Genomic DNA, 18,198 nt, shown 5'->3' with positions numbered 1-18,198 from the left:
AAAAGGTGTCCAGCACAGACTAAATAACCGTCCCTGCGCAGAGTCCAAGGAAGGAAAACAGAGCCTTTCCATGGATGCTTGGTGAATCATCAATGTTCTCCAACAGGAAAGTGTCGGGGAATCCGTGGAAATCCAGCACAGCAAGATTGCTTTCTTCCCCAGTAACACCGCTCTTGACAGAAAGCCGCGAAATCCCTTTGGAGCAGACAAGGGAACATGATCCAATGCAAACAGCATCACCGGATCCAGGACAAAGTTATAATTCCACATAGTTTGAATATGTATATTAAGCTGATGCCAAAATGCAGTAATCCGAGTACAGGTCCAAAACTGATGCCCCAAGGTAGATGGCGAATGAGAACATTTGAGACATTGGTCAGTCGCACACATTTTAGCTCGAAACTGATATGCAGTTGATCTGTAGAGCCTGTGTAAAAATTTGTAATTAAGTTCAAACAATATAACATTATGAGTCACACGTGCTGTCCGAAAAGTCCCCCTGCGAATCATAGTTGCAGTCACCGCACAAGGGAGATCCTGAGTACATCGTAAAGCAATTGAATCGTAGTCAGGTTCCCCCAATTGTTCCTGAAGGTGGCGATGATGAAATCTCAAGGGGATGTGTGCCTGAGCCGATAAGCTCAACGCTTCGGAGAGGGACTCCATGCATCGATCAGTGAGGGATACTCTCGGCAATGTGGTCATGTAAGAAGATAATTGGAGGTAAGAAAGCCAGTCAGTGGGTTTCCATCCATTATCACGCTGTAGTTCCGCAAACGTTTTTAAGGAACCGGACGTGTGGACCAGTTGAAAGATATATTGATTAGATCGCGAATTCCACACCCCAGTGGACACCGGGTCCAGTCCCGCTAAGAATGCCCCGTTGCCCCTCAAAGGTAAATAAGGAGTCACCTGATGCTGGATCCGAAGTTGATGACAGAGCAATTTCCAGAGGCGTCGCAAAGGCAGTAAGAAGAGATCCCGTGCTGAGGAAGTCTTTCTTGGCAAATGAGGAGCATGGAGCAAATAACTAAAGTGGTAAGGGTCACAGAGTAACAATTCGTGATTGGTGGCTGAGAAATGTCCAGTACCCCTAAACCAGTCATTCAAATGTCTCATCTGACACGCCTGAGACAGTAACCGAAGATTACGAAGACCAAAACCTCCCCGGTCCCGAGGGCGTGCCAAATGAGACAGAGATAACCGAGCCCTCTTCCCATTCCACAAAAACCTTTGTAAACATTTCCCCAGCAATTTGTCATGGCGAACAGAAAGTAAAGCAGGTATCATTTGAAATATATAAAGCCACTGCGGTACAAGCACCATGTTATACAATGCTAATTTACCCAATAAAGAAAGTGGATAGACCCTCCAATTCTCTAATTTCTGAATCGTTGTAAGTACCAGAGGGTCTATGTTAAGAGAATACAGTTGAGACGGATCAGAGGAAATAACAATACCCAGATAGGTAAGATGGCCCGTCGCCCAAACCAATGGAAATTCACCCCTCCACTGCATCTGCACCTCCATGGATAGGGGCAGTACCATTGATTTTGATCTATTCAACTGCATACCTGAGTACATACTAAATTCATCTAACAGTTCCAACGCCCTAGAAAGAGAGGCTGCAGGGGATCCTAATGTTAATAAGAGATCATCTGCATAAGCCAATACCCGTAGTTGAGAATCCCCCTCTGACATGCCCTGTATGATATCATCACAGAGTATTGTACGCAATAAGGGGTCCAGATACAATAAGAAAAGCAGTGGGGAAAGCGGGCTGCCCTGACGTGTTCCACGCTCAATCTGAAATACTGGAGATCTAGTACCATTAACCAAAATACAAGCGGTGGGATCCTTATAAAGCAATTGAAGCATGTTAAAGAACCACCCAGTAAAACCCATGTAAGTCAGCACACTAAACAAGTACTTCCAGTTGACCTGGTCAAAAGCCTTAGCTGCATCTAAGCCCACCAGTATCCCATGAGCACCAGAATTCCTCATACGTTGTAAGGCAGTAAGCAATCTACGAACATTAAGGACTGAATGACGGTTTCGTACAAAACCCACTTGTTCAGGTACTATCAATTTCGGCAACAGAGTTGAAAGTCGATTAGCCAATATTTTATCTAAGATTTTGATGTCCACATTAATTAATGAGATAGGGCGACAGGATTCCACGTCCGTGTCTAATTTACCCGGTTTAGGAATTAAGGTAATGTATGCCTGGTTTGCCCCTAAGGGAAAGGATCCACCCTCCAGAGCTGCATTATAGTATGCCTCCAGAGGACCACAAAGGGCGGGAAAAAGAAGTTTATAAAACTCTGGGGAAAACCCATCGGGACCAGGCGACGTGCCTCCCTTAAGCTGCTTTACCGCTGCCTGTAGCTCTTTACCCTGAATGGGATGATTCAAAAATAATCTATCCGGGGATGACAATCTAGGAACCCCTGCATCCATCAAATAATCCTCCACCTCAGGTCCTCCCCGACCATCCCTAGCGGCATAGAAGGCTCTATAATGCTGTAAAAAGCCTTCCACAATGTCAGGGGTGTTGGTTAATTCCTTCCCCGAACTAAGTAATATTCGGGATATATGACGGTTAGAACGATATGGTTTAGTCAAATTGGCCAACAGACGTCCCGCCCTATTCCCAAATCTGTAAAATTTAAACCTACAATAGTGAAAGTAATGCTGGGTACGTTCGTGTAATAGAGTGTTCAAAGCAGCCTGTGCTGACGTCATGGCTTCCTGTGTCTGCGAGGAAGGGTGTGCAATATGAGCACGTTTACAACGTTGGTATTCATGCTCCAATTGTAAGACTCCCCTGGAAATACGGTGTCTATGTGCACTAACGTAAGAGATAATATCCCCCCTAAGAACTGACTTCGCCGCCTCCCAGAACAACAATGGCCTGTCCTGATGTTGAGAATTAAAGGTCAAATAACCATCCCATTTCTGAGTAAGATATTGCTGAAAATTCAAGTTGTTAAATAAATAGGAGGGAAACCTCCAAGATCCTCCAGGCAAGGAATCTGTGCCATGTAAAACGTCGATCCAGATAGGACAGTGATCAGACACAGAAAGGGGCCCACCTCGGAAGCTCCGAGCCTAGGTAAATATGCCGTCGATATCAAAATGTAGTCTATACGGGAAAACGTGTGATGCGCTCGAGACTGGTGCGTATAGTCCCGTTCCGTAGGGTGCAGTACACGCCAGGAATCAATAAGATCTAAGGTGTCACACAAGTATGGGATTCCCTTGGTAGGGCCACCGGATTGGGAAGGTCCCGGGCCTGTTCTATCCATTGTGGGGTCTAGCACCTGATTAAAATCCCCCAATAATATCAAAGGATTAGTAGGATCACGCACTCCTATCCTCGCCAAGTTGGCAAAAAAGGAGTGGTCATATTGGTTGGGAGCATAGAGCATTAGCAAGTTAAAGGTAGACCCAGACATAGTTACCCTGCAAAACAAGGTCCTCCCCAAGACGTCCTTGTAGAGTTGTTCAATTTTCCCCAGAAATCCCTTTCTTACCAGCAGCACCACTCCAGCTTTCTTATTGGAGGAGGAAGTATAGAAAACCTGGCCCACCCAACCTCTCAATAGCTTAGCATGTTCAGAGTCCGAAAGTCTGGTCTCCTGAAGACATGCTAGATCAGCTTTATGATGTTGAAGGCGTTGCAGAATCTTACTACGCTTCACAGGGGAGGTGATCCCACAGACATTCCAAGATAAGATACGAAAGGTGGATGGAGTCATGAGTAGGTCAAAGAAAAGTACATTGCCCAATAACACGTACAGGTTTCCCCCGACTCCCAGCCATACCGGGGAAAACTAAACAGCAAACAAACCAGTAATGTAGGAGATGTAGTTTGACTCAGAAAAAGCACAGAAACTGCACTGGACAGGATTATACAGAACTATGACACTCGTCCCAACCCCCCTAAACCAATCCCCCCCTCCCCTCCCAGCCCACCCAACCCACCCCCCGCCCTCCTCCCAACCCCATCTTCTCCTCCCCCAGTCCCCCCCACCTAGGTCCATCACTTTCCCAAAACCCTCCAGGCCCTGGAAAAGCTGGTCACGTCTCAGAGGCTGTCAGAGCCCTGCCCCCGCAATGAATTTCAAAATAATTGAACAAACAACAGTGAACTTGTATTACAGTATGGTAAACCCCCATTACCAGCCGAACAATAAACTCAATGATATATGATCAAGCTTCCCCTGCACTAGATTCAGAACGGTTTATAAACTCTCCCGCCAAGTCAGCAGAGTCAAATACATGCCACTTTCCATTTTGATTAATTTTCAGGACTGCAAAGAAACATAAACCTCCTTTTTTGTTCTACCAGTTTAGAACAGAGAGGATGAAAAACTTTACGCCTTTCAGTGAGTGCAGCAGAATAGTCCTGGGCTACTCGCACAGGAGAGGAGTCGTAGGTCAGAGATTCTTTTTTAGCTCTGAATGCACGCAGCAGCTCCACTTTATGTCTGTAATTATGTAGTTTGCCAATGACCACTCTGGGTCTCTGGTCAGTTCCAGCCCGAGGGCCCACATGATGTACCCGCTCAAATCTGGCAGGGCCTAAGGAGGAAGGCATTGGTAGTTCACTGGCTAACCAGGATTCCACCACCGAGAGGAGTACAGAATCAGCAATAGTCTTAGGTAGTCCTATAAATCTCAAGTTGCCACGACGAGACCTGTTCTCTAAATCCTCCAGTTTGTCTTGGCAGACACGGAGCTGAGTCGTCAACGTGGTCACAGTCGTGTCCAGCGCTAGGGCTCCGTCCTCCACCGCCGAAACCCGCGTCTCCAATTCCGTGACGCGCTTGGCATGGTCTTTGAGGAGAGATTCCATCTTAGTTAATTTAGAGGAGATGGTTTCCATGTGCGGCCCCAGCGCCTGCAGAATCACCCGCTGTAGCTCCGACAACATTTCGGGCGAAAAGGTGGACGCCGAAGCCTCCGCACGAGGCGCGGCCGCCATCTTGTCCTCTCCGGTCCGCACCTTCTCCCGATCTTTTTTTGTGGATTTGGATGTCATCGGGGCAGGTGAATGCGCCAAAAACCTGTCCATAGAAAGGGCGCTAATTCCGCCGGCAAGGGGGGTGTAAATTGTTCGTTCCGGTGCTTAAATTGCAGCAATGCGAGGCGCAGGGCTCCGGAGCCGAACGAACAAGCAGCCGTTCAGCTCACAGCATCACGTGACCCTCCCTATATTTCATTCTTTATAATGGTTTTTAAAATGTTTTCACTAAATGTTAATGGCCTAAATCACCCGATTAAAAGGAAAAAAGCATTGTTATTTCTTAAACAACAGGATGCAGATGTTTGTTTTCTGCAGGAGACGCACTTATCTGGAGCAGAATCTATGAAGCTATCTGGTAATTGGGTGAAACATTGTTTTTATACACCTGCGACAAGGAAGAAAGCTGGAGTAGCAATTTTAGTTAATAAAAAATGTTCAGCAGTATTTAGTTTGATTGATGCAGACCCTCTAGGCAGATGGTTGCATGTTGGCATGAGTATAGGCAATACTACTGTGGCGCTTTTTAATGTATATATGCCCCTAATTCAAATCAAGTTGAGTTCTTTAAATCTCTACAACAATTAGTTTTACCACTGGCTACTACTAATCTAGTGGTAGCGGGGGATTTCAATGCTGTTATGGATCTGTTAATGGATAAAAATCCTAGTAGAATTGTGAAATCTCTAGGGTTAGATAATTTTGTACAATCTTGTAATTTGAAAGATATATGGCGTATTCTTTATTTTAATGATCGGGAATTTTCATTTTGTTCACATGTTCATAAATCATTTTCTAGAATTGATTATGTTTTTGTCACGGATCAACTGGTGCAGCAGGTTACACAATCTTCTATAGATCCAATAATATTGTCAAGATCATGGTGGAGTGTGGATTGCTTTAAATTTAGTGGATCAGGAAACCTCTAAACCTGTTTGGAGATTTGATAATACATTGCTTGTGGATCCGAAATTTTGTGAAGACTTTCAGGTCAAAATTATTGAATATTTTTTGCTTAATAATTCGGAGGAAATTTCTGTTGAAATTTTGTGGGATGCTTTTAAAGCAACCATGAGAGGACAAATTATTTCATTCTCAGTGTATAATAGGAAACAGTTAAGAAAGCAATTTGTTAAATTAGAACAAGAAATTAAAATATTAGAATCAAAATTGGTTGGAAAATGGGAGCAGTCTGCGCTTCAAGCTTTATTGAAAGTAAAATGTAAATATAATGAGATTTCCTCTAGATTAGTAAGGAAATATATTTTTTCTCAACAAGCCTTGTATTATGGTAGTTCAAATAAGGCGGGAAGATTATTGGCAAATTATTTGAAGGCAAAGAAAAGAAAGGAAAAAATATGTGCAATTAAAGATAAAGGGAATTCTCATTCTCAGATTGGGTCTATATTAAAACAATTTCTGAGTTATTATAAAACCCTTTATTCTTCTGAGTCTTATTTGGGAAAAGAACAGGATAGTTTGGACTTTTTAAGTTTAATTGAGGGACCTAAAGTTCCTGATCATATAAAAAGAAGTTTAGATGAGCCTATATCACTAAAAGAATTACAAACAGCATTGAAGTCCCTTAGAGTTGGGACCGCTCCAGGTGGTGATGGATTTACGGTAGAGTTTTATAAATCGTTTCAAATTACTCTTTTACCTTATCTATTAAATTTGTATCAGTGTCAACTAAATAAAGGTTGTATTTCAGGCACTATGGCAGAGTCTTTAACTATTGTTTTGCCAAAGCCAAATAAAGATCCTACATTGGTTTCAAATTACAGGCCTATTTCTTTAATAAATGTAGATGGTAAATTGCTGGCTAAAATTTTAGCCTTACGTTTGGCTAAGGCTCTTCCTCATAATACTAGATTGGCATTTCATATGTTATATCTAACAAAAACAATGGATGATCCGGCTTTTTCTGTATCCTTAGATGCTGAGAAAGCTTTTGATCGTGTGGAGTGGACTTTCATGTATCAAGCTATGGAGTGGTTTAGTATTGGATCCGGATATATACAAATGATTCATGTGCTGTATAGCTCCCCTGTTGCTCGTTTATATATTAATAATAATTTTTCAGATTGTTTTAAATTGCAAAGGGGAGTTAGGCAGGGTTGTCCCTTGTCTCCTTTGCTTTTTGACATAGTACTTGAACCCTTGTTATTAGCTATTCAGCAAATAAAAGACATACAGGGTATATTCCATGTTCTGGAATTGAATATAAAGTATCTGCTTATGCAGATGATATACTACTTCATTTGAGAAATCCGGAAACAACCATTCCATGTTTACTTGAACTGATTGATACATTTGGGAAATTCTCAGGATCTAAAATAAATTGGACTAAGTCAGAAGTTCTTCCTTTGAATGTGCATTGTGTAAAAGGATTATTTGATAAATTCCCTTTTATTTGGAAAGAGGAAGGAATAAAATATTTAGGAATTTGGTTAAAAAATACACTAGAAGAGACAATGAAAGTAAATGAAAAGTTTTTATTACAAAAAGTAACAGAGTTATGTGAGCAATGGAATTCTTTGCATTTATCTTGGTGGGGAAGAGTTCAAACTATCAAGATGATGATTTTGCCTGTGGTTTGTTACCAAATGGCTATGATACCAGTTTTCTTTCAAGGGTCTTTTTATAAAAAGTTAAATAGTATTCTTGTCAAATTTATTTGGCTGGGTAAAATTGCAAGAATTGCTTTAGTGTCTTTACAAAGGCCAATTAAGGAGGGTGGGGTAAATTTTCCCAACTTCTATAGGTATCATCAATCCTATATTATGCGCCAAGGTATGTATTGGGTCCTCCCAGAGCTCTTGGAACAGTTTCTGGATTGGTTATGGATTGAAAGATCGCTCATGTTACCATTTAGACTTGGTCTTCTTCTTAGTATCCCAAAATGCCTAGAATAACAGAATATTAATGGACATTTGGAAAACTATACGATTTGTTGATAAATTAACTCCTGTTCCTATTGTAAAATCTACACATCAAACTATATGGGTAAACTCCAAGATTCAAATAGGCGGTTTTAAGATTGTCTGGAAGGATTGGATTAAAGCAGATATACGTTCCTTAGATAATGTTATATCTAATGGTAAATTGCTTGATTTTTCATAATTGCAACATAAATTTGGCCTTGATAAAAAACAAAGTTATAAGTGGTTGCAATTGAAGCAGGCTATTCAGGCAGGGTTCCCTGAATAGAAATCTCTCAATACTCAATTTAGTTTAGAATTCTTATGCTTTCAGGCAGACTTCCTGGGTCACCAGGTCGCACAGTGGTATAAATTATTATCAGATTATTTGAATAAGAAACCAAAAAATGGACTTAGAGATATTTGGAGCATTGAGATTAAGCATCAGATTAATGCATCTCAATGGCCACGTATTTGGTCTTGGAGGATGAGATGTACAATGTCTGCATCTATGAGGCAAACATGGTTTTTCCTGTTGCATAGAGCACTCTGGACCCCTGTTCGTTTACAAAAATTGGATTGCTCTAAGTCTAATAGGTGTTGGCATTGTCATATTTTTTTTTTTTTTTTATTCTTTTTTTTAAATTCTTACATCAAGTGAAATACATGTAATACATTCAATTATACAAAAAAACACTTGAAATTATCATTAAATTTTCTTACAATGTGAATTAAATAAACCTTTTTTCAGAATTTATATCATATTAATATTACAATAGTTTTCCCTCCCTACCCCTTCTATATGTTCTATACATATGTTATTATATCTGATCAGTGGAATAAATTGTCATATTGAAGTTGGAACTTTAGATCATTTACTGTTTCATTGTCCATATATTAAGGCGTTTTGGCATTCAATTTGGGACCAATTTAATTGTATGTTGGAAAATCATGTGGCACTGTCATATGATACGGTGTTGTTTGGAGTATCTATGAGGGCTAAGTGTCAAATATCTTCTGCTAATAATAAACTTTTACTGATCCTTACGGGTGTTGCTATTCAACAGATAACGTTTAATTGGAAGGATTGTAAAAGATTGAATTATAGTTTCTGGTAGAACTCAGTTTGTCATTTATATAAAATGGAAAGAATGTTAGCAGTGCAAAAAGGTTATTTTAATATTGTAATGAGTAATTATTGGATTATCATTTTTCTCTAATAGGTATAATTGCAAAGTATGGGGGAGTGGGATTTCTGATTTGATATTTAATGATTAGATTAATAGGATAGAATATATAATATATTATATGATATATGTACTATATATGAATTATATCTATTTGCATGCACTGCTTTCATTGTATGCTAATAGATCTCATGCATATTGTAACCAGACAGACATCGTGCCTGACCTGGTTCCAGTTAAAGTTCCTCCTAAGACACAGAGTAAAACCCGGAAGGGAATGGACAAGGGTTGTGTTAGGAAAAATAGGGATGATTTGCAGGTTAACCACCAGGGGGAGCCTGAAATCTCCCAGGATCTCCTGGAAGAGCCATATCTAGATCACCACAGGAGGAGCCCAAGAGCCACAGGCAGGTCTGCTGACTCAGGTAGAGTAGGGCGTGCCCCTGCAGTACAAAAACCAGCAGCTGAGCACAAGCAGGGAGGCAGGCTAGGAAGAAGGTTCAGACCATTCTTCCCTGAGTCTCCTCGGGCCAAGCAGGGACGATAAAGCCTCACCCATGGAGGTACAGGAGGCTGGTGAAATGCTGGAGGAAGTTTTTTCTGATGTGGATCTTCCAATGGAACTTGACAACCTGCCTGAAGAAGCAAATCCTACTGAGGAAGCCATGGAGGTTGGTCTTTCCACCAGCTGCAGATCCTAATTGGCAGAAACTGTGAGTGTGTTTTCAGCTTGCTTTGTTTGAGAGACTGTTTATTGAAGCTGAACCTTTTGGGATTTTGCTTTTCTTTTCTTTTGCTGTTTTTGCCTTTTTTCTGAAGCTGATAGTGTCTGTTATTTTGGGAGAGGTTTGCTGTTACCTGGGAGGGCAATTTTGTAGGCTATATTGTAGCTAATTGAAAGCAAACCTGGGACACTCTTCCTTGCCTGGCAGTGCAGTGAAAGGCTGCCAGAGGCTTCACTTTGAAGCACTGAGAATAGGGTATCCAGTGCCTTAAACCCTATTGTTTTTTTTTGTTTTTTTTTATGAACTGAATATCCTGCTTAGGAGCAGGCTGATTTGAATGCTGAGGTGAGCACAAACCTCAGAGGTGTGAAAAAGAAAAAAACACTTTGGGACTTTATGTTTGAACTGTTTATTATTCTTACTTTTGAATTTGAACTGTTTGAAGTTGGATGTTCTACTTACCTGTTCTGTGGAACTCATAATTATCCTGACTTTGATGCTTTGGAAGGAATAAACCTGAGATTTTGATTTACTTCCTTTATGAGAAGATTGTGGTTTATTTTTGTTTTTCCTATTGGTGTCAGTCCAAGCCTGCAGGGTGAGAATTGGGGGAGAGTGTTGCTGTACCCAACTGGAGGGAGAACAAAGATGAGGGAAGGAATGAAAGGAGATGCCAGGGCTTGGAGGGAAGAAGAGATGCCAGGGCATGGAGAGAAGGAGGAAGGTATGCCAGACCAGGGGGAAAGGAAGGAGGAGAAGTCAGAGCATGGAGGGGGAGGGAGAGATGGAAGAAAAAGAAAGGAGATGCCAAGGAATCAGGGAAGGGATGATGCCAGACCGTGGGGTGGGAAGGAAAGAAAGGAGAAGAGAGAGATGCCAGAGCATAGAGGAGGGGGTGGTGACAGAGAGAGAAAAATGGAGAGGTGACAGAGCTGAAATCAATCGTACAAAGGAGAGAAGTGGCACAGGATAGATAGTTTATGGAAGGAGCATAGAAAAAGGAAAGATGCCATATGGAAGAGAGAGAGAGGGTGGACACTGGATGGGAGCAGAGAGGGCAGTGAATAGAAGTGGCAAGACAGAGGGTGAACAGTAGATGTAAGGGGTAGAGAGAAGGAAACAGACACTGAATGGAAGTGTGGGGGAGAGGAGGGACAGCCGCTGAATGGAAGTGTGAGGGACAAGGGGAGCAGACGCTGGAAGGAAGTGGGGAGGAGAAAGAAAAAAGGGCACATGCAGGATTAAGGGAAGAGGATAGAGTTAGTTACTTGAAGGGGTGAGGGAAAGAGGTGGCAAGCTATAGGTAGACACAGTGAAAGAGGGAAATTGAGGACTAAATAGTAAAAAAGAATTTAGACAGAGGCAGAAAATAAATTGAGAAGGAAGACCAGGGAAAAACAGGAGGAAGGGAGCGTAGAGAGAGATGCCAGAGCAGGGGGGAAGGAGAGGAGACAGATACCAGACCTGGAAGGAGGAAAAGAGGAAGAAGACAGATACTAGACCTGAGGGGAAAAAAGGAAGAGAGAGATATGCTAAAATCTGCTGGGAGGGAAGGAGGGAGGAAGGAAAGAAGGAGAGAAAGAGTCAGAGAAAGGGGGAGGGGGGTTGTAAGCACATTAGAAAGACTACAGAGAAAAAGGCTTGAATGAAAGGGTTAAGACGGGAGGCAGATGCAGGACTATGGGAGGTTCAGACAGAGGGGAAGAGAGAGGGCGACCTGGAACAAAGGTAGAAAGGAGAACTGACACTGGATCTGGGGAGGGTAACAGAGGGAAAAGAGAGAGAGAGGCCTGGACCCAAAGGGGATGGGGCTGGATTGTGAAAGAAATGTTGGATGCAAAAGAAAGAATGGATGCACAGTCAGAAGGAAGTGCAACCAGAGACTCATGAAATCACTAAACAAAGGTAGGAAAAATAATTTTATTATCAATTTAGTGATCAAAACGTGTCTGTTTTGAGAATTTATATTTGCTGTCTATATTTTGCACTATATTTGTCTATTTTTCTATAGTTACTGAGGTGACATTGCATATTTTAAAGTAATCTGCCTTGACATCTTTGAAAAAACCCTGAAACTCTTAAATGATAATTAACATTTTCTCTGCGTATAGTGCGCTTTGTGGGTTTTTAAAATATTTTATGTTTACCATTATGAATTAATAAGATATTGTGTGTACATGAAAATGAATGGAAGAAATTGGGAACGGGGCTAGAGCGGGGCTGGGGGTGGGGCTAGGGCGGTATTGGGGGCGGGACTGAATATTAATAGATGTCCTGTTTTGAGGAAAAAAATATATGGTCACATTAGCCATGCCCCAAGCCTCCTGCCCATATGCAAAATAAAAATTGGTGGGCTTCCCAAAGCCCTGCCAGCTGAAGATCTCTTCATCTAGGAAGGAAGGGGGGATTTGTTCAGAGATGTTTGGAGGTTGCATAGAAGAAAAACTGTACACTGGCTCTGGTATGGTAATCTTTGTTGTTTGTTTTGAATTTTAAAATAAAAGAAATAAAGTGGAAATAAAGAAGTAAAGAAGAAAATGGGTAAATACATGGGGGCGGGGCATGGTGGGGTGGGGCAGGGGGGGCCCAGTGTACTTGTGTGCCTAGGGGCCCTCGATGAATTAATCCTGCCATGACCATCTTTGACACCTGTGAAGTAGTATGAAAGAAAAAGAAATGAATGAAGAAAAACAATACGAAATGCCACAAAAAAGGGGAAAAAATAGTACAATTAGAGAAACTCCAATGACATGTGTCTTCTTAGCTCCTTGAAAAACTAAGAACTGATGGTCTTGTGAGCCGAAGTTGGGCAGGAAGGCACTTGAACATGCTCGGTACAGGCAATCTTGAAACTTTTAAGAAGTTAAAGTGACAATACACTTTTATACTGTCCTTACTGGGCTCCGTGGATGATGTCACCCATCTGTAAGAATATGCTGCCTACTTGTCCTTGGATAAAAATAGTTTTGCTATACCTAATTTCCAAATGTTAAATACGGTAAATAAAATCCCAAGTACTGGTCCCATTAACACATGCACATTACTAGGGTTTAATATGAAGTTGTTCTGCACTTTGCAAGGTACAGAAAGAGGCTTGGGTCTCTTACCATCAAGAATTTTGGGCCTGATTTTCTCCTTCTCCTTCAGAGATGGTTTTAAGAGTATCACCAGGCCGCTGAGCAGGGAGGAACGGACATTGTAGTGCACAAGTGCCTTTATCATCTGCAGTGCTGCAATTTACAACATGATTGGTCATTCATCGAACATCCCTGCACAACATATTAAAACTACAAGAAAAGCTTTCATGTCCACAAACATCTTCCTTGCTCTATTATGAAAGATTACTACAGTCATGTGAAAAAAATTAGGACACCCCATGAAATATTCAGTTATTTTTTAAGAAATGTTCACATATCGATGTCAAATCTTTTTTTATTTATCTCTGGAAAAGAAAGTGATGTAATTGCATATAAACAGCAAAAATTTCCTTGATTTACCCATGAAACAAAAGATATCCACAAAAATATGTATTTTGAGGAATGGACACCCCCACATATCCTCCTTCCATTTAAAGTGGCTCAAATCACACACAGGTGTATCACATCAGGTGCACGTGATACTCAGTATTTTGAAGGTTTGCTCTATTTAAACCTCAGACATTTAGTTTGGTGCGCTCATGACTGCTGCGATGAGAGTGAACACCATGGTGAGATCAGAAGAACTGTCTGAGGCCTTCAGAAAGAAGAATGTAGCAGCTTATAAGTCTGGTAAGGGATTTGAAAAAATCTTGAAAGAATTTGACATTAGCCATTTGACTTTTCTTCCTCATTGACATTAGCCATTCCACGGTCTGGAAAATAGTGTAGAAGTGGAGGACTTTCCAAACAACTGCCAACATGCCCAGGTCAGCCATCCAAGCAAGTAGACCCCCAGAGCAGACCGCAAGATGCTAAAAGAAGTTTCCAAAAACCCTATAAAGTCATCATGGGACCTACATCAGGCTCTTGCTACTGTTGATGTGAAAGTGCACAAATTTAACTTGCATGGGAGGTGTGCAAGGAGGATACCTTTGCTCTCTAAGAGAAACATCAAGGCCAGACTGAAGTTTGCCAGAGAGAACGTAGACAAACACCAGGACTTCTTGAACAGTGTTCTATGGACAGATGAGTCTAAAATTGAATTATTTGGACACCAGAAAAGAGGACATTTTTGACGTACAGCATTCTAGGAAAAGAACCTCATACCAACTGTGAAGCATGGAGGTGGAATTGTCATGGTTTGAGGATGCTTTGCTGCAACAGGACTTGGCCATCTCATCATCATAAAATCCACCATGAATTCCACCATGTATCGGAGAGTGCTTGAGGAACATGTGAGACCAACTGTAAGAAAATTAAAGCTGAAGCGGAACTAGACCCTACAACATAACAATGACCCAAAACATACTGGTAAATCCACCAAGGACTGGCTGAAAACTAAGAAATGGAGAGACCTAGAGTGGCCGAGTCAAAGCCCTGATTTTAATCCCATTGAGATGCTGTGGGGTGATTTGAAACTCCACAGCATTTGAAACCCCTCAAACATCTCTCAGCTGAAAGAATTCTTCATTGAGAGTGGGCCAAACTTTTCTCAGACTGATGTCAGAGACTGGTAGATGGTTACAAGAAGTGTCTCACTGCAGTTATTTCAGCCAAAAGGGGTAACATTAGCTATTAGGGTATAGGGTATCCTAATTTATTCCTCAGTTAGAAAATACATTTTTGTGGATATCTTTTGTTTCATGAGTAAATCAAGGAAAATGTTTGTCATTTACATGCAATTACATCACTTTCCTTGCCAGAGATAAATAAAAAATAGATTTGACATCGATATGTGAACATTTCTTAAGAAAGAATATTTCATAGGCTGTCCTAATTTTTTCACATGACTGTATAACTATAATCTACAGGTCTTATATCCCACAATTTTTCAACAAGGATTCAATGCTGCTAACAAAAGACTGTACAGCATTTAACAGTAGGAACTGTGAATGAGGCAACAGAGATCAGTAGAGACAGACATATTGGCTAGAGTCATCTTATCTTATATGGAGAAGAGATATGTCTTATTTCTATTAATATACATGAGAGTCCGTACTATTACTAATCACTTATATAGCGATGAAAGGCGTACACAGTGCTGCACATTTTGGTATTTAGATCCAGAATAGGTCTCCAATCTTCTGAACCTTTCTTTGGAACGATGAAATATATCGAGTATCTCCCTGAGCCCAAGTCATCCTCTGGAATGGATTCTATTGCTGTCAGATCTAGCAGCCTGCAGACAGTGGTCCACAAGCATAGGGCTCTCTCTGGCTGTCCTGTGGGCAAAGCCAGGAAGAAATCTGATGGAGGTGGGTAAAACTCCAATCTGAGGTCTACTTTGAGGTGACTACCAGGACATCAGGGAAGGTATGCAGTCTGGTCCCGATCCCAGATGCGCCTCCACAGAACCAGCAGCCTGCGCTCTACCCCTTAGTGGACGAACCCGGGGTGAGTTAACTCCCAAAACCAGAGCCCTGACCTGACCTGCAGCCTGTCCAGGGGGTTTACTGCAGCAGCAGGGAATCCCCCCAGATGCAGACAATTTTAAAAAGAAAAGTCTGCAATCTCCCACTGAAGGATGTCCCCGCAGGGTGAATCTGCAGCACTAGGGCAAGACCCATGCCAAATACCAAATTAAGATACTAGAATTTAGCAAAATAAAGCACGAGCAGATGAGCCCCTACAGCAAGGCTGTAGGAAACGAAACTGATCTTGACGAGGAGTGTCCCAGGAGATGTCCACAGGAGGAGGGATTAGACTTTGAGTTCCCAACAGTTTAGGGCTGGAAGGGATTGATAACCCTACTGTTCAGACTACAGAGGGATTGAACAAGAAGGTAAGGTTAGCCTTTTTGCGGGTGATACCAAGATTTGTAACAGAGTGGACACCCCGGAGGGAGTGGAAAACATGAAAAAGGATTTGCAAAAGTTAGAAGAGTGGTCTAGCATCTAGCAACTAAAATTCAATGCAAAGAAAAAGAGTGATGCATTTGGGGAGTAGAAATCCGAGGAAACCGTATGTGCTGGGAGGTGAGTGGCTGATAAGCACAGATGGAGAGAGGGACCTTGGGGTGATTGTGTCTGAGGATCTAAAGGCAGTGTGATAAGGTGATGCCTCTAGCCAGAAGAATGCTAGGCTGTACAGAAAGAGGAATAACCAGCAGAAAAAGGGAGGTGCTGATGCCCCTGCATAGTTAATTGATGAGGCCACAATTGGAGTATTGTTTAGTTTTGGAGGACGTGTCTGGTGAAGGACATAAAAGACTTGAAGCAATCCAGAGGAAGGGTAGGGGGTTTGAACAAAAAAGTATAAGAAGAGACTGAAAGACCTAAATATGTATACTCTAGAGGAGAGGAGGGACAGGGGAGATATGATACAGACATTTAATTACTTGAAAGGTATTAAAATAGAACCAAATCTTTTCCAGAGAAGAAAAAATGGTAAAACTAGAGGGCATAATTTGAGGTTACAGGGAGGAAGACTTAGGAAATACTTCTTCACGGAGAGGATGGTAGATGCCTGGAATGCCCTCCCAAGGGAAGAGGTGTCGAGGAAAACAGTGATGGAATTCAAAAAAGCACAGGATATAAATAGAGGAACTCTTTTTTTTTTTTTTTAATATCTTTATTCATTTTAAAACTTTCATCAAGTGTACAGACATCAAAAACAACAACATTAAAATACAACACTTGCGATTCTTTCTAATGTATCTTATAATACGTATAATTATAATTATCCCTCTTCCCTCCCAAACTTCTCATTATTATTTTCTAAAATGAACAATAAAATGTAAACCCTTCCCCCTCCCCACATTAGATGGTGTATATTTCAATAGAAAAATGGTATTTAATCATTACAATAAGCTGCTAATGGCTCCCACATTATAATAAAATTCTTATAATTACCATACTGTATAGCTAATGACCTTTATATATGTGACATAATGAATTCCACCAAAACTTATAACTGAGTCTACTATGATCTTTCCAGTTAATAGTGATATGTTGAATGGCGACTCCAGTCATGATCAATAAATGTTTATTATTATATGAAGATATTTGGCTCTTTTTCCACATAGACATTCCAAATATTATTGTATCATAAGATAATGCCACATGATTTTCCAATAAACAATTTACTTGATTCCAGATTGAATTCCTAAAGTCTAAAATATAGGGACAATGAAACAAAAGATGATCTAAAGTCCCTACTTCAATGTTACAATGCCAACATCTATTAGACTTTGAACTATTTAACTTCTGTAATCTAACCGGGGTCCAAAATACTCTATGCAAAAGAAAAAACCATGTTTGCCTCATAGATGCAGACATTGTACATCTCATCCTCTAAGACCAAATTTGTGGCCATTGAGGAACTCTAATTAGAAAACAAAGGATGTAAATCAGTGGTTCCCAAACCTTTTCTGTTCATGGCTCACTTAATGCTTCAAAATTTTTCCATGGCTCCCCAAGTCAACATGAAATTTTGATAGACATTTACCAAATCTGTCTATGGTGCGGACCCTCCCACCCAGGTGGAACAGAGGCATAAACCTTGGAGGAGGTAGACTTTTTGAGAGTAGACTCCACCACTAAGAATTGGTGAGACAATTGAGGTTTGTCAAACCCTGGGATGGAAACAATTTTATAGAGAGTCCAGCTTTCTGGGAGCAATTGGTACTGATAAAGGAGATTCTCACTTTTAATGAGGAGTATCCTTCAAAATTGCATGGAGAAGAAGTTTAATTACTTCTTTAGGGGGATGTTTGATATCCAAAGTCTCCATATATACAGGAGTGAATTTGGAGTCTGCTTCCATGTCCTTTCCAAGCTGTCTTTTTTTTTAATTCTTTATTCATTTTTAAACTTTCATCAAGTGTACAAAAATTCATAATAAACACAATTAATCTGAGCACTTGAACATCTTATCATTAAAATCTATAAGTAGAAATGTAACCCTCTCTCCACCATCCCTCAAAGCCCATAATTCATTATAAGATCATATACTAGGGGGCGTGGCTTGGAGCGCGCACGATATGGCAGCTTAACCGCGGCGCTCCTTAGTCCCAGGCAACAAACTGAAAAAAATAAACTGTTTATTTTGCTCACCCGACCTGAAAATAACAAAAATTAACGTCGGAGATGGCAGCGATACGGCAAGGAAAGAATGAAAAACCTTCTACATCGGGAGTTTCGGCGAAAAGGTCGAAGGTCACTCCCGTATCGCCGTCGAGTGTACCAATTCTGCTTGAAG

At 41.0% G+C, this 18,198-nt stretch overlaps 1 protein-coding gene across 6 annotated transcripts in view; it reads right to left on the bottom strand.

Annotated features, from left to right (window-relative positions):
• ARMH1 (armadillo like helical domain containing 1) overlaps nucleotides 1-18,198 on the bottom strand; it is a 130,066-nt gene that overhangs the window by 55,538 nt on the left and 56,330 nt on the right. For 5 of the 6 annotated variants that reach the window (XM_033916545.1, XM_033916541.1, XM_033916540.1 and 2 more), the window contains exon 7: nucleotides 12,970-13,092. The exons of the other annotated variant lie outside the window; for it this stretch is intronic. In XM_033916545.1, the coding sequence (XP_033772436.1) occupies nucleotides 12,970-13,092 (123 nt within the window). The remainder of the gene's footprint in view (nucleotides 1-12,969; nucleotides 13,093-18,198) is intronic. 6 annotated transcript variants of the gene reach the window in all.

Source organism: Geotrypetes seraphini, chromosome 12 (genome assembly GCF_902459505.1).
Source record: "Geotrypetes seraphini chromosome 12, aGeoSer1.1, whole genome shotgun sequence".
Classification (NCBI taxonomy): domain Eukaryota; kingdom Metazoa; phylum Chordata; class Amphibia; order Gymnophiona; family Dermophiidae; genus Geotrypetes; species Geotrypetes seraphini.
The sequence above is the reverse complement of the archived record's forward strand: the minus strand, read 5'-3'. Positions and strand labels throughout refer to the sequence as shown.